At 33.2% G+C, this 17,540-nt stretch overlaps 2 protein-coding genes across 2 annotated transcripts in view; one reads left to right on the top strand and one right to left on the bottom strand.

The window, feature by feature from the left end:
• The window catches only part of LOC133304636 (sterol 3-beta-glucosyltransferase UGT80A2), a 55,787-nt gene extending 53,853 nt beyond the window's left edge, over positions 1-1,934 (bottom strand). The window contains exon 1 of the mRNA XM_061504680.1: positions 1,607-1,934. Within this exon, the coding sequence (XP_061360664.1) occupies positions 1,607-1,793 (187 nt within the window). The 5' untranslated portion in view covers positions 1,794-1,934. The remainder of the gene's footprint in view (positions 1-1,606) is intronic.
• Positions 1,935-12,149: 10,215 nt separating this feature from the next.
• LOC133304643 (dof zinc finger protein DOF5.1-like) lies at positions 12,150-13,685 on the top strand. Its single transcript, XM_061504689.1, has 2 exons — positions 12,150-12,268; positions 12,471-13,685. Exons 1-2 carry the CDS (start codon positions 12,212-12,214, stop codon positions 13,410-13,412), a joined length of 999 nt encoding a protein of 332 aa, XP_061360673.1. The 5' UTR covers positions 12,150-12,211; the 3' UTR covers positions 13,413-13,685.
• Positions 13,686-17,540: the final 3,855 nt, after the last annotated feature.

The following is a 17,540-nucleotide window of genomic DNA, read 5'->3' as shown; positions in this document are numbered from 1 at the left end:
AGAGTATACTCTAGTGCAGGGTGGTCTAGCACGTTGCTAAAAAGAAACAAAGAAGTGCTACAACAACAGCAGAAGATGGGACACACTAGAACAAAGCGAAAGCAAAAGATAAGTTGCACACCCCAGTCTTGTTTTGCAAATCAGAACAAGGTACCAGAGCAACCAGAGAGTGGAGAAACAAGGCACAATAAAAGCAAAGATCAGAGAGAAGCAATCTCATTTTCTTCAAGCTGAAGGGGCTAGCATGCACCAGGACCATCAAATGTGTTAGGGTTCTCTTCAACAACGTTTATGGCAAGTGTTAAGTGAATTTCTAAACGGGGGACAAAATTGCAGATAAATGACAGAGAAGGGCAAGAAAGACAGGAGTGAGAGATTGATTGGGAGAGAGATAAAAGATTGAGAGAATGATTGGAAGGAATTAATTTTGTTTATTCCATTCAGCCATTGTGACCTTTATAGCAAGGAATTGAAATACTAAAATGTAAACCCAATAAATTCTAATGCATACTAAAAAGGTAAAAGAGAACAAATGTTAATGTTAATAGATACTAATCAAGACTAATTGATATCATCTTTCTAATATTGGAAGCAAGTAAATGCTAACTGATATCACACAAAGACCTTGGTACGTAAAATTCCTTCCTCAATTGAGACAAGGCTTGTCCTCAACTCGAGACAAGGCATATGAATGACTCAGGTAGATCCAATTTGATGGGCTTAGGCAGTAGTGAGTCGTCCTCCACGTAGCCGGGCTTTTGCATCGATACCCGTTGATGAACTTCTCATCAAAGTTAAAGCATTTGATAAGAAGTTGTCTTTCAAGGGATCGGACAAGGAAAGGCTGCCAGGCTTCAGGTGCATCAAGCTGCATTGCAGTCAGCAGCAATCGATAGTCTGGGTGCATGTTATAATACTGAAAATAGTGTTACACTTTGAAAAACCATATGGTCAGGTAACGTAGGAATGTGAGGTGGAGAGTTCATCCATGCATTGCTGCGCTTTGCAAAGGTATGGACTTGTGCAGAATGAAGCCAAGAATGCCCAACGCTGCATCAATTTGCGGTTTTGGTTGTGTTGGTTGCTCTTGTCAAAGGGTGCCACGTCATGTCAGAATTAGATCACTACACCTCGTACCCATGCCAAATTCTCACCTTCCATAGTAACTTACACGCTACGGTGCATACGCGACTTTATGGGCTCAAATACATTAGTCCTACTCGAAATCCTAATGATTAGTTTTTTGGTCCATATTTTCAGTTCACTTTATTTCCCGGGAAAAAAATAAATAAAAAACGAGCGAACGAACAAACTGCACAAAACACCCAAAGCTAAAGCCAAATCAAGAAAAAAAAAAAAAAAAAAATCAACTTCCAAAGAAAAGATGATTCTCGCAATCCCACTCCCACAAAAACTAAACTCCATAAATTGATTTTCTCTCCTTTCTTTTTCTTTTTTCTTTTCTTTTTTTTGTATCCTTTATGTTTCAACTTCTTTTTCTCTGTTTCGTATAACAGTTGCTTAGTCTACAAAAACATGAGCTCAATAGAAGAATAAAAGAGAATACTCGACAGAGAGAGAGAGAGAGAGAGAGAGTAGCAGTAACCTGAGGCTGAAGAGCTACCACCGTTATCAAGGGAGCCTCCATTGGCAACAGCATCTGTACTGTCCTCCACGTGCTTGCCAGTGCTTCTGTTTCCGGCATCTAATTCACGATCCACTCCGACAGAGAGATTGCTCGAACTGGATGAACTGGAAGAAGAGTGCCGGCGATTTTCCGGCAACTCCGCCATTGCCGCCACCGTATCCAACTCGAGATCGCGACGGCGGTGACCTAGATCCGCCGCACGGTTAAGAGAGAGAAAGAGTAGAAATTGAAATGAATTGAATAAACGAGAATTGAGAAACAGAGAGAGCGAGGGAGCGTAGGAATAGAGTTGGGCTAAGAAGGTGCCAACGCTGTAATGAATCAATCAATTGTAAAAGTAGAACCGGACCGAATCGGATCGCTTCTTGAACCGGTTTCAGAAACCTTGCGTTTGTAAGGAGCTAAGAGGCGAAAGGGACACGTGTACCCGAGCGTCGTTGCGGTGCAAGGAAATTTTATTTTTGAATAAACACCATTTTTAATCTCTAATAAAAATATGATCCCGCTTTAGTTCATTACAAAAATAAATTAGTCAGTTAGTCCTTAACAAATTCAAGGTGGACCCATTTTAGTCCTTTCGAGGAACTAATATGGCTCTTTTTGAATTTGTGAGAAACCACAATTTCAACTAAATGGATCTACTTTGAATTTGTTAGAGACTAACTGACTAATTTATTTTTATAAAAAACTAAAGTAAGAACCGTATTTTTTATTAGAGACTAAAAAAAATATTTACTCTTTAATTTCTTTATTTAGACCCATCTTTACAGGCTGCGGCATTCGATTCCAATTTGGATATTTTTCTCTTTTTGGACAACTTTCCGGAGAAATAAGTGCGCGCAAAGTGGGGAAAAAATCTAGAAATTCGTTTTCTTTGTCATTTGGATTTGTTTTTTAATTTTTTTTTTAAAAATCATTCAATTTTTTTTTTTTTGAGATACAATCATACAATAGAAATTGAATACACAACTTAATATAAATTACTCAAATTTTTTATCATTAGACCAATCCTAATAGACTAAGGCTTAAGCCATTCAATTTTTATACCATTTAGAGCCTGTATTGAACCTTTCTTTTTTAAACTAAAAGTAATAGCTTTAAAAACAAAGTTACAAGGTATTTGATGATTATATAAACTTTTAGCTTAAAAATTATTTAAAAGCTATTCATTTCAAAAAAAAAATATTTAAAAAAAAAACTGATACAATTAAAAAAAAGATTTTTCTAGGAAATTTTGGGTTTTGGCTTTTTTATTAGAAAAAAGTTTTTTTATTATAAAAGCTTCTATTCAAATATGTGCTGGTCTAGCTTCAACTTATAAAGAGAATAGAAGCTAAAATAAAGATCTCATAAACAAGCACTTAGGAGTGTATTTAAAAAATCAATTGAATAAATGCTCATAATAGACAAAATTAAGCATCGTAAAAACTAACGAAATGTTAGGCATACATTTTCTTTTTCTATTTAATTACATACAATGAAAGGGTAAGAGTTTATACTTTTGTAATTCATTTTATTTCGTTTTTATTTTTATTTTTTTCATGTTTGGATTTTTTTTATGAATGACATCTTTCAAACTATGTTTGAATAAATAATTTTAAAGGAGTTAAAGAGTATTTAAAATGTTTCATGCCAAAATACTTCCTTTGGATAATTATGAAAAAGATTTTTAACATTTTGCACAGCATTATTTAAAATTTTAAAATAAAATAGGGTTTAATGTTTCTATAGTCACTGGAATTAAAGTTATCTTCGGTAAACTCAAAATGAAGTCGTTTTAGAGTTAAAAAATTAACAAATTATAATGACAAAGACTAATATAACCTTAGAATAAATTAAAATTACAAAAACATATTTTTCTCAACCTCAAAATGACATCGTTTTAGGCTCACTGGAGATAAGTTATATGCATTGACCAGAGATACATTAAACCCATAAAAAATTGGACAAATTACATTGAACCACCTTCTACTTAGGGTGATTTTTAGAAAACCACCTTACATTTTCAATTCCAACAATTAACTCCCTTTAACTATTAAATGATAACAAATAAACATATTTAATAAATTTAAGATAAAAATACCCTTACTCCCATCCTATGAAGCACCGACACTTCAAAAATCTTGACGTGTCGTGTCTGACACTTCCCGACACTCTCGGACACTCCGACACTCCCGACACTCCAACACGCGTTATAAAAATTCAAAAAAAGGTTCAAAGATTATGTTGCGTTGAGTTTTTAGTTCCAACTATTAGATCGTTGGATTACGATTACCATTTTATTGAGTTTAATATAAATATTTGGGATATCTTATATTTTTTTGCAAAATTTATGAATATTATAAGTTTAGATTCATTTTTTTGTTTAATTATTGAATATTAAAAATTATATACTACATAAATTAAAAATATTATTTAATATCAAAACGTGTCCTAACGTGTCGAAATCTAATATTTTTTAGAATTAACGTGTCGGAGTGTCGTGTCGTATCGTGTCACGTATCCCATGTCAGTATCGGTGCTACATAGCTCCCATCCCAACACCATCCCCTCTTGCTTTAACCACAGTTCCCTGTAATCAACCAGCGCCTTCTACGCTGGGCAATATGACGGCACAATAGTGCTGCAAAATACTGCGATTGATAACTATTGCAAACTAGAAAGATGATAAGATATCTTTAATTTGTTTCGGAGAAAGTACACTGAACATGTTGCATCTTGGAGAGGAACTAAATTGTTTCATATATTGATTACCAAAAAAAAAAAATTGTTTCATATATTGAATTAACATTTCCTATGACCTCAGTCTTTTCTTGTGTTGCATTAATTAGAATGGTTTTGGATCCTGTCCCAAAGTAAGCCATTGCAAATGTGGGCATTTTGCTATAACGAAATATACCAAAGGAAAGAAACAAAATCATACATTTTACTCAAAATTCTGACATCGTGATTTCTTCCAAACCCTTTTAAATGAACACAGAGAACTTGCTTCAAAATGAAGGGGCAAACTGAAGATTCATCATAGCTCGCCAACCTTCTTATTCCAAACACATTAATCGTGCCATTGTTTCTAAGCCAAACTCAAGTTGCATATATTTCCTTTAAAAGAAGATTTATGTAATACAAATTAATCAAGTTTCTTTGACTATATTGGTGATGGGATGGTGTAGGAGAAGGATATTTTCGTCATATGATTATTAAATATGTTTAATTGTTCTAATTTAATATTATATGGGGGTTAATTGTTTAAATTGAAAGTGTAAGGTGGTGTTTTAAAAATGACCCTAACTACAAGATGATTTTATGAAATTTAGCCTAAAATATTTTAACTTAATTAAGTTAAAACTTCATAAATCTGTCCATTATATCTTTTCTCCTCCCTTCTCTAAACCAGTTATTCAATACACCTAGACTCTCATCATTGAAATAACACTACCCTATAAGCTTGGAACTATTCTCACCATCCATAGCAATGTAACACATGCAGGAACTATAATATCCCAAAGTTGGCCATCAATTTAATTTTGATGGATTTACGAAGTATACCATTAATTCGGATGTGTAATATTAATAGGAGTTTCAAGATAATCCTATTATATTTTTCCAATTCCAGAATAGAAGCATAATGAAGAAATTATATATTGTCCCCAATAGAGTTAGAAATTATATTTTTGATCCTACATTTTTACATATTAGGCATTTGACATAATATAACTATGGTAAAAAGTAATAATTAAATAATCAAATATAAGATAAGATAAGAAGAAGGAAGGAGAAGTTAGGGGGTAGAATGTTGAACCATAGGTTATAAAGACTATGATATTGAAGTTTTGATGATTACAAAGCACCTACAAAGGACCAAGATACCTCAACATGGATGCACTCAATGGAAGGCATGGCAACAAGTCACAAATGGTACTAGAAGACCAAAGCAAAGTGCAAAATTAATAACGATACTTAAATGTGCAAAGTCAACTTGGAGTCAAAGTTCTAAAGCTTATGCAAGGACATGAAGGCTTAAAGATTGAAGACAAAGTGAAGACCAAATAAGAGTTAGTCATTTTTGTTTGTAATTGTTATCTTAAAGTCTTAGAACTTATAAAAATGAGTTTATTGAGTTTTATCTTGAAGATTGCATTAATAGGTCATAAACTTATGCATTAGTGACACATACACTTTGATCATGCATACAAGATCACACACACATCAAGAGTTGTTATATAAGTGTGGAACATGATCATACATATACTAGATGTCCCTAGGAATCATTTAGAAGTTAGTTAGATTCACTAAATTCGAAAAATCAGATGAAAACTAAGTTTTTGATATGAAGTAATCGAATGCTTTTTGAAAGTAATCGATGACCGGGGTTCTTTGAAGAAGTAATCGATTACCCCACGAAAAGTAATCGATTACTCCCTGTCATAAGTGATTTAAAGCTTAAGTAATTCGAATTTTTAGATGTCCAGCGGCTATAAATAACTATTAATTTGATAAAACACCTATATAAACATATTACAAGGGTTTCTGAATAAGAATTGACATTGGAAAACATCAGAACATGTAGAATTCAAAAATTAACCCTATTTAAGCTAGTTCTGCATATCCTTGAAGAGAATCTCAATCACTCTCTCGTTTCTTAATCTTTTTCTAATTTTTTTGATAATTTTGAACGTAGGGAGGTTGCCCTACATCTGTTTGGATGTTTTGTATTGCTATAATTGTTGGTGAGACAATTGGAGTGATCCTAAGGGACTTAAGTTAAGTACATAGACATAGGCACAAACCATACAATGTCTAAATCAAAATACATCAACCCGATAAAATGACAATATAAACATAAAACAATCTTGTACCATGGAAAATGTTGAATCCAAAGACTTCTCCTTCACTGTGTTTCTTGGAAGATAACCTAATAAAAAATGAGTATTCTAAGTCTCATTATTTTCGAACAAATACCCATATCGCATGTCCACCGGGTCAGGATCAATCAACCTAGACGATGAGGATCCATCATGGTGGTTCTTCGTACGCCTCTCTGAAACGAGTCTCTTAGATTGTCATTTATCTGCCATTAGAAACTAACCATTAACAATGAAAAGCTACGAAAATAAACTAGATTGAGTCCATTATCAGATAGTCAAAGAGTAATCTGGACCGTTGAATTCAACCCAATGGCCAAGATCAACCCTAGAGAGGATGTGTCACTTATAAATAGAGTAGAAGACATCACTCTCACAATCTTTTGGCAAGAACTCATCACCTTCTTTAGTGTTCAACTCTGTATTTCGTTCTTCTTCTTAGTTTTTATGTTTGTAATTAGGATTTCTATAATAACCTGAACCAGTATAATGAGAAATTAGGAATTTTCTATATTTAAAAGAGATTAATTAGATAAAAAATCTAATTATGAGATTTAAGTCACTTTTCGGGGTAAAAGAGCAATTAGTGAAAGCTTTAAGGTAAAAATACAAATATGCAAAAGTTACCTGAAACTTATGAATTAATTAGTGAAAGACTAATTTATGATGTGGATGAGTTAGAACACATGATAAAGAGGTTAAGTCTTTGGCTAGAAAAAGAAGTATGAAAGGAAGGTTAATTAAGTAATCAACCATGTTGAAAATGTTGACTTTTGTCAACCAAGACTTAAGTGAATTAAACACCACCTTTAAGTTACAAATTTCCATCTCCATCGGCATTGTCTTCTCCAAAACCGATTTTGGCCATTGTTAGAGAGCTTGAAAATTTAATTGAGCTAAAGTGAAGGAAATGCTTAGCTTCTTTGATGAAAGTTGCTTAGATTTTCACTAGGAGAAAAACTAACTAATTGGTTTCTATTGAGAGGATTTGTAGAGGAAGAAATTCTATTTCAAAGTTTTGAGGTTTTTGGTTTTTGGTGTTGTACGAGAGATACAACTCTTTGAAGGTTGTAAAGTGTTTTTCTCATCACTCTCTTGAGTTTTATGGTAAGAAAACCTAACTTTATTCAAGTTTCTATGATTTTGTACAAGTATGAGATTGTATAGTTTATCGAAACAAGTCATATAATATAGATATAGCAATGTGTAGGAAATAATAAAAAAGTCATCTCATGAAATTACATTGCTTAATTGTGAAATTTTCATTAAGTCTTCCGCTACTATAATCAAGTTCTATGCGTTCTTATTACCATATGTTAGTCAACAATCCAATTTTCAAATTGGGGTGTTACAGGAAAAATCTTTGTTCTTGGATTATTTGACTTGTTAGTTGAATTTATTATGCTAATTGCGTGATTTGGCATTAACCCTTGTGAGATTTTTGGGCCTGTATGAATAAAATTTATCTTCCATTGTTTCTTTCTTGTGTGCTTCTGTTCCGGATTTTTGCTCTCTAGAACTTGCTCCTTTTCTTTTTGAAGCTTTATTTTTCACTTGCATGCATAAACATGATATAGGCCTTCTTCGTTGTATTTTTCCACTTTGGCCAGATAGTCATCCCTTGCATTATATTTCCATTGGTTAGCCCTTTTGTGCCTTTTTATATTATTTTTGTCTTGACCACATTACAAGCCCAAATGTAAATACATTTGATCCCGCACTCTGGAAATTTATTGGGCAATAGTTTCACCTTAGTATTGTGTTTAAGTGTAGGGGTTGCCCGGGACGTGCAACATTTTATGTGTGAGGTGAGGCATTGCATTGGGTTTGGTCATTGTGTTTGCATAAATAGTTAATTGTTGAATTATTATTATAAAAAAAATGTTGAAAAAAATACATATATAGAAAAAAGAAAAAGAAGAGAAAAGTGTAAAGAATAGATGGCTAATGCACAAGCACAAGGGGGTTGAATTGTGCAATAACTTATTTTCCAAGAAATCAACCCAAAATGAAATTAAATAGAAATCAAACCTTCCCTTATGTAAAAACATAATTAAAATATACCAAATGATGTCCAATAACAAAGATTATCCAACGGTATTGAAAGAGATGAAGGGAAAGGAAGAATCACACCACGATTTATCCTGGTTTACTCTCTAACCACTCCACTATGTTTTAGCTTCTAACCGGTGCCAGAAAAACCATTCTACAAAGAGTTTTTACAAGAATTATGATCTAACATTTGATCACTCTCAACCTATTACCTATAGGGTCTCTATAATCAATCAAGAACGAATTACATTAATCCAAATCGTTCAAACAGTAAAAGAGAAATCTCTCCTTGTTCAACATAAAAAGAAAGATCTGAAAAAGATCGAAAGATGAAAGAGATATTGAGCTTTTCCCTTATGATGTCACTACATAGCCAAATTGGTGTTAATTCTCTCAAATTCTGAGTTCTGATGCATTTTTGTATTAATCCTTATTTGTGAACCCACATTGGTCGTTTATATAAGTGTAGAAAAGATTAGATAGACATTTATAGCTGTTACACCACTTATTTTAAAATAACTCACGTGACTAATGCAATATCCGAATATTTATTGGGCACATATTCGAATATTCTGGGTTTCAACATCCAGATATCCCATATCCAGATATTCAAATATCCATATCCGAATATTTGAACACAACAATCCAGATTTTGATCCAATTGATTTTTACTCACTTCTCACACATGTACTAATGCTTTTAGCATTGATCTTATAATGTTCCATGTGTGTGAGTCATGTATGTATAGATCATGTATGTAGGGTTCATTTAATGCATGAGTTTAAGGCTTTTATAATGCATCCATGAGATATACTCAATAAACTCAACTCTCTAAACTTTATAGACTCTAAAATGACTTTATAAACTGTATAAGCTTGAGTCTTTAGAAATTTTCTTTGGTCTTCATGTTTTAAGTCTTCTAGCTCCTTTCAAAACTTGAATCTTTGACTTTAGAGTTGACTTTTCACTTTGAATTTATTTCTTCGCTTTTGCATGTTGTGTTGGCCTTCTAGCTTCACTTAGGATTTGTTGCACTGTCTTTCTTGTTGTGAAAGCTTGTTGAGCTAGTTGATGCTTTGTTAATCATCAAAACTATACATCTTGGTCTTAGTGACCTATGATTCAACAATCTCCCCTTTTTTGATGATGACAAATACTTCATTGAGAAATGAGGTTAGTTGCACATGAAATCAGAATTAAACTCCCATTAACAATATGCTCCCCCTAAAAATGTGTTCTCCCCCTTAATACGTGATTCATCATATACATTTTTAGGAAATCATATTTCTCCATTTTTAATCAATTTTAAAAACAAAGAGACCATTTCTCAATCTCAACATATTTCTCCCCCTTTTGGCAATGTAACAGCCCGTTACGTACCGGTACTGTTATCATTACATATGGTATTAAGCGCAGTTACAATCACAATAATTGAGTTAATTAAATTACGGGTAAATTTTTTCTTTTATTAAATCCTTATTGTTAAACATTAACCCTTTCCGTAACTAATTAAGACAACACCGTAATTGTAAATGCAAAACTTGCGGAAGCATAAAACTTACTTATTATAACTCTACCAAGCAATACCATTAACTCTAGGTTATAAAATCACTTATTTTCAAAATTTACACAGTGGTAATCGATTACTATTCTTGAGGTAATCGATTACCAAAAGTTCCAGAATGAGGCAGTAGCTCAATTTGGGCTCCCCTGTTTTGGGTAATCGATTACCTTGACACAGGTAATCGATTACTGAACTAGGTAATCGATTACCTATGCAAAAGTAATCGATTACTAAGATCACAGTGACTCAATTTTTGCGTCCCCTGTTTCAAGTAATCAATTAACATACACTTAAGGTAATCGATTACCCTACTGCAAAAATGACAGATGACAACATTTTCTTTATAAAAAGGAACATGTAATCTACTCCTAACTCTCCAATACTAATTACACAACTTACACAAGAATTAATGTAGACTCTAGGCCCTTCCATCATGCATAATCATTAATCCATGCATCAATTACAATAGTCCCCAGTTCCAAAGCCATTTAAACATCAAATGGTCTCTTTACGTCACAAGTTTCAACCCTTTTTATAAAATTAGAAATAAAAAGAAAATGGAGGAGAGAGAATGTAAAAATACACCAAAACGACGTAGTTTCATTAAAAATGACATAACTTTGTGTCATTTAAAATGACAAACATTTTATATATATATATATAGAGGCAGGATCCTTTGACACCGGTGTCAAAGGAAAAGTTTGACACCTCATCTGAGAGCCGTTAGATTAAAAAAAATCAATGGTGTCACATGCTTACAAATCAGAATCGTTGATTTTTTGTAATCTAACAGCTCTCAGATGAGGTGTCAAACTCTTTTTTTGACACCGGTGTCAAAGGATCCTGTCTCATGTATATATATATATATATATATATATATATATATATATATATATATATATAGTTGCTAGCATATATGAATTTGACTCGGCCGCTAGAATCATGTAATAGCGCGTGAGAGTGGCAGCCATAGATATTCCGTTGCAAAAAGAAAGAATAGTGGGGAAGGGAACAGACCGGACCAAGAAAAGTTTCATTCGGTCGGTATAGTTCTACCATTGTCCATAACTAAAGCATCGATAGACAACTTTTTTATTCAATATAAAACATTAATACATACACATCCATCACATTCTTTACCTTAATCCATCATTCATTAAATAAATAATTTTAGAATATAATCACTTCATAATTAAAGTTTGAGATGGCCAATATCCACAGGAAATTAGTTGCCAACATATTTAATCTGCTCAGCAGCACTGATGTGTCTGTCCCAGGCTCCTAGCGCTGTACCTACAGTCTTTCAGAGCATAAAAAAGAAGCTTATGAGTTAAGGAACATCACCTTCTCAAAAACCTAGAAAGCAAAAAAATAAAATAAAAATTGTGTTATAGAGTGAATAAACAAGATACTTAAATTATATATAGATTTAATATTTTTATTTTTATTAGACACTCGTAAAAATGAAGGGATTCTATTAATTATTTTTTCTCTTTTTACTTCATAATGAGATTCATTCACTTTTATATAAATGTAGCTGAAAAAATATTTTCTCCATTATGCTAGTGATATGTATAGTATGTGCATTCAAGTTGCTCATCACTTTCATGCGCGACTTGTACAAAAGTCAAAATGTACATGTCACGTGTCCCATTCTACAAGACGCGCATGGAAAGTGTGTGTGACTTGAACACACATTGCCAGGATACGAGTATTGTATGTGTAATTTTTTTTGCATAAGTCGTATACAGCGGTGATGCGCGACTTAAACTCGCACATTCTCCGTGCGCATTTCAATCGCAATATATAAGTAAATAGTTTGTCGAAAAGAATTAAATGACAATATGTTTTTTTTTTCATTGTTTCGGTCAAAAGTCCTTATATATACTTAAAAGGCCCTTCCTTTATTTTTGCTCTCATTTCCACTTCCCAACCTTCGCCCTCTTCTTTCTTTCTTGCTTTCTCTCCTCTATCCACAGCTCTCCCGCAATACACACACACTCTCTCTTTATAGCTTGTTGATGTGATTCTCTCCACTATTATCTACCAAAACCTTTACAAAAGAGAAAGCTCCAAGACGGAACCATGGTTTTTACATCCATACCAGCAACTTATCTGGATGCAGCCAACTGGCAGCAACAGGTAATTAATAAGGGTTTCTTCAATTTTTTTTGTTCTTCCTATTGTTTCTTTATGCAAAAGGCAAAAATGAATAAATGATTAAATAAATCAAAAGATAAAAATATTCTTGTTACTTTTGCTTGTAGATCTTCTTGAATATACCAGATATTTGATTTCTTTTCTTTTTCACTTCTCATTTGTTTCCTTTCTAAATTTATTGTAGCAACAAAATCATCAACCGGGAAACGGTGGTTCAACCTCTCAGCAGGTGCTTCCGCCGCCGCCACCAGCTCAGCCTCATGCAGCCGGCGGCTCCAGCTCGATCAGGCCGGGGTCAATGGCTGATAGGGCAAGGATGGCCAACATACCTATGCCGGAGGCTGCACTGAAGTGTCCACGATGTGAATCATCCAACACCAAATTTTGCTATTTCAACAACTACAGTCTCTCTCAGCCACGCCACTTCTGCAAGACCTGTAGAAGGTACTGGACTAGAGGCGGTGCCCTAAGGAGCGTCCCCGTGGGCGGCGGCTGCCGGAGGAACAAGAGAAGTAAAGGAAGCAGCAGCTCCAAGTCCCCGGCGAGTTCGGATCGTCAAACTGGAAGTGCTTGTTCTACCAACTCAATCTCTTCTGCTACTGCAGCTGATATAATAGGCTTTGCACCCCAGATGCCACCACCGAGGTTTATGACTCCAATGCATCAATTCACTGATTTTGGAGTTGGAGATATGGGCTTAAACTATGGCCCAAATTACAGCACTATTTCAGGTTCAATGGGAGGAGTAGGGGACTTAAGTTTCCATATAGGAAATGCTTTAGGTGGACCAAATGGTTTTGAGCAATGGAGGATGGCGCAAACACAACAATTTCCCTTCTTGGCTGGTTTGGAAAGTTCACAAGCTGGTTTGTACCCTTTTGAAGATAGTGCTAATGGATATGGTGTTGGTGGGTTGAGTCATCTCAGGCCAAAGGTTTCAACTTCTGCGGTTATATCTCAGCTTGCTTCAGTGAAAATGGAAGATAGTAAGCAACATAATTTGTCAAACCAGTTCTTGGGAAGCAATAATCAAGCAAGTGAACAATATTGGACTACTGGTAATCCTCAATTATGGACAGATATTTCGGGTTTTAGTTCATCTTCCACTACTAGTAACCAGCCATAGAAATTTCAGATCATGTGAAGAAGTTTCAGGTTTTGGTTAGTGTGGCTTCTATTACATTAACCTATCTGATAAACTTTAATCCAACTCCTTAATTAGCCCAATATAAAGAGCGTTGAGGATGGATGAGTGCTTTGTTTTTTTTTTTTTAAAAAAAATCAAATGAAAACCCTAGGATATGTTAGCTCTTTTTCTTTTAATCGTTATAAGTTCTTCAATGTTTTTTCTTTATTTTCCTTTTAATAGGTTTAGGTTGCTTTGTATGAGAATGTTGAAAATAGGAACATTATGAGTTCAATAGAATGAATATTATCTATATGTCTCTTCAATGGTTACCATACATTTGTAATAGAAACTCTTTACTTATGGTAAAGGTTGTTTGCACTTTATTTGGTGGAAGGTTTCACACAATAATTTGGACGATATGTGCTGCACTGATAATCACAATCTCCCAAGATAATAGATTCTGAACAACTGATTTCAATGCACCTTTTTTTATCAAGTTTTGTCGTGGGATGTGATATCTGCATAAATCACTTGCTATAAAGAGTTCAGTTTTCAGTCAAATTCAGCTTTGATTAACTGTTTTTTAAGAGTTTCAGGAATTCCCGCTTGGACAAAGAGTAAAGCAAGTTGGTGTTAAAGAGAGCTTAGTAAACGTCTTTCTTATGGTATAAATTCTTAAGTATAACTACTGGAAAAATGTGATTTTCTGCCGTTAAAAATTAGATTTTTTTTTATCACTAAGCACGTGGATCAACTAATATGGAATTGTTTAAGTTTAATCAGTGATCTCGAGCTTGAGTTCATAAGAACTTAGCTGCTTTAAAATTTGATATGGAAAAAAAAATTTGATACGGAGAGCTTTGCCACTCATGTGATTCTACTCGGTTCGAAATAGACTAATTGAGTATTTGATTAACCAATAGATAATATCCAAAAAAAAAAAAATTAAATTTTCTGTGTTTTTTTTCCTTGTATAAAGATAATCTAACAACTGTAGACAGTGGCGGAGCCACTTGGCTTTTAGGTGGTGCCTTGGCACTGGCTAATTTTAAAAAATGCTACATATTTTTTAAAAAAAATTATGATATAGCCTTAATATTGGTTAGGTTTTTAAAAATAATACAACATTAATACTAGCTAGATTTTACTAATTGAATCTTTTGGCACTAGCTGGATCTTCTCCCTGACTCCGCCACTGACCGGAGAGTCTTTTACTCGACGTTAATACCATTATGCCATCTTTTATATTCGGCTCTAAAAAAATCTGCCTTACAAGTTAACAGTTATTTTAATCAAAATTATTAATTTGCAAAACCACCTTAATTTCTCATTATACAATACCTAGTCTTAGACTGAGTTTTTTTTGTTTTCCTTTGGCAACTACGGACATTGTTTAGAAGTTACCATCGATACTATCCCGATATATATATATATAAGTTACCTGGATACTATCCCTATATATATATATATATATATATATATATATATATATATATATATATATATATATATAAGTTACCATGGATACTATGGGACGGTTCCGTTTACAAACTTTTTTTGAAATTTTTTACAAATTACACTATGTTCTCTCGGGAGAACATAGTATAACAAGTGTTCTCCCGGGAGAACATAGTGTAGTTTGTAAGAGTTTATAAACAAAAAAGTTTGTAAATATAACATGTCCTATATATATATATATATATATATATATATATATATATATATATATATATATATATATATAACCTTAATTACCTTTCCACAACAAAAATCTTTGGATGTTAATCAGTGAAGCTTGTACTCAACTATTTAACATATTTTCTTACAGCAACCGAATGTAAACTACGTTGACTAATGCAAATGTATTCTTGAAATGGAACACATATAAGTGATTGCATCATTTTACTTCATTTGGAGTGAGAGCGAGGGATTAAAATAGTAATTTTAGATGGTAAACCTATAATATGGTCTTCTTTCAATAACCAAAAATCCAGTTTAAATTAGATGTTGCTTGGTTTAACGATTACTTATTAAGAGGCAATTAGCCACAGCCAATTTCTTGAACTATAAGTGATAGAACTGTATAGAGCGACCCCAGCAGAGGACAAAGTCTAGCTACCACTTAAAAAGGTTGTGATTGCTATATTGTTACGAATGTGATAAAAAAACTACGACCTTTTTCAATTCTATTAACGAACAAATTAGAGGACAATTCCTATAGCTCTACGAGCAGGATGTTGTTTTTTGTCAAAAAAAATATATTGTTAAGTTGCATCTTGCGCAGCCAAACCTCGCTAGAGATAGCTTCACTGAGAAAATTGTCGTACCTCAATAAATTCTAGTTGTTATATTATTCACATTGATTAAATATATAATGCCAATGAAGATACAAATTTCACTTCCAATTTTATGTTTAAAATTGTAAATATTTTTTTTTTGGAGTTAACCCAACCATAATTACCTCTTTAAGGCGAGTTGGCTTCCGTCGATATCCCAACAAACTTCAACTCTTTGAGTCAACTATGAGACTAATCCGAAATGCGGGTGGGTCAGGATGAAGATATTTAAACCTCTCCCAAAGGTGGCATGTGGGGATCGAATAGAGACCTTTTCCTTTTCACGTACTTGACTCCCTTGTTACCAACTGAACTACCATCATTTGCGAAATTTTAAATATTATAAGCTTAGAAAACATATCCACCTTGACTTTAGTGACTTTTAACTCCCCATAGAAAATGTAAATTAGTTGTTAATATCATTGTAAATATTGATCCTGGTTTTTTGCATTGGAGCAAAGTCTGTTCTTTAAAAGGAGTAATTGGTTACCAAATAATGATAGCTCAGTTAGCGTTAGAAAACTGAGCAGGTGAGGGTGAGAGCATGTGTTCAATCCTCCTAATACAGGTTTAAAGTCTTTATACCGAGACACCCCCCGAATCAGACTAATGTCGAAGTGATGAACCGATTAAAATATCTCAAAAATTGAAAAAGGAGTAACTGGTCTTACCAATGACACACTGGTGTGTGAGTGTCTCTGTGTGTGTGTGAGAGAGAGAAAGAAAGAATGATATAGTAATAATATGTCAATGTACTTTTTGTTATGTAAGACTACAAGGAACTCTGAAGACTTTGCCAAATTTTGGTGGAGAAAAAGCATCAAAAGAAGACAAAATGGCCACCCCAATCCATAGAAATAGAAAACTAAAGATCATAGTAATCTTCGAGATTAGCATCATCATCATCATGTACATGATGGCTTGGATAGTGAGATAGTCTTTTGGTTGTCAAAATTTTCGAAATTGGATGCTAAACCCAATAAAGAGAACTCCTAATTTCACCGGTATTACATGCCACTCTAATTTTTTTTCTAATTTGAATAATAAACAAAGTTATTTATACGTTAAAGAATTTATGCATAGCAACAAATACAAAATATGGGTAATATTAATAGTAGTGAAATGTAAGTACAGAATGGTAAAACAAAAAATTTTAAGTGCAATAATTTCTTACGACAGCGCGCATCACTAAATTGTTTGGTTATGCAATAATATCCAACTATTTATCGTATCCAATATAGTAAGTACTATAGTTTTATAATGCTAGCTAGTGAGGTGCTGTATTTTATTACATCTTTCACGTACTTATTTAATCTCTACATAATGTGTGAAATTATGTCATTTTCCCCCCCTTCAGGCATTCACATAAGTATATGTTAGAAATATTCTTATACGCGGGTAATATTATTTAAGAGTTTTGAATTTTAAATTAATCAAGTCAATAAATATTTCATTTTAATTAATTTATGATGAGCCCATTGTTATTATGATCAATTGGACTTTCGGCATTTATTCGGTCTATATATGATAGGGTTAAACCCTTTGAACTATCATGCTCTTATAGCTAAACGACTATCATTTTCAAAAGCTCCAGATCATAAGAGTTTCTGCTCAGCAGAAAAAATAATTGTTGTGTGCTCAATAATTTGACTATTGTTCAATACAAATTTATTTTAAAAGAGTTTCATATTTCTACTATATTTTAAATAATTTATTGTCATTTCTTAATCGTTAAGTTTCTCTTCCTTTTTCGTATTAATGTGGGATTTTCTAGGAAGAGTTAAACTTT

This window comes from Gastrolobium bilobum, unplaced genomic scaffold (assembly GCF_033153095.1).
Source record: "Gastrolobium bilobum isolate Gb01-03AN ecotype WA unplaced genomic scaffold, APGP_CSIRO_Gbil_v1 utg3506, whole genome shotgun sequence".
In the NCBI taxonomy this organism is placed as follows: Eukaryota; Viridiplantae; Streptophyta; class Magnoliopsida; order Fabales; family Fabaceae; genus Gastrolobium; species Gastrolobium bilobum.
The sequence above is the reverse complement of the archived record's forward strand: the minus strand, read 5'-3'. Positions and strand labels throughout refer to the sequence as shown.

Excerpts from the sequence above, each read along its gene's own strand:
- LOC133304643 (XM_061504689.1), top strand. The coding sequence starts at position 12,212 with ATGGTTTTTACATCCATACCAGCAACTTATCTGGATGCAGCCAACTGG. Across the intron at positions 12,269-12,470 it reads CAGCCAACTGGCAGCAACAG|CAACAAAATCATCAACCGGG; the intron begins GTAATTAATAAG and ends AATTTATTGTAG.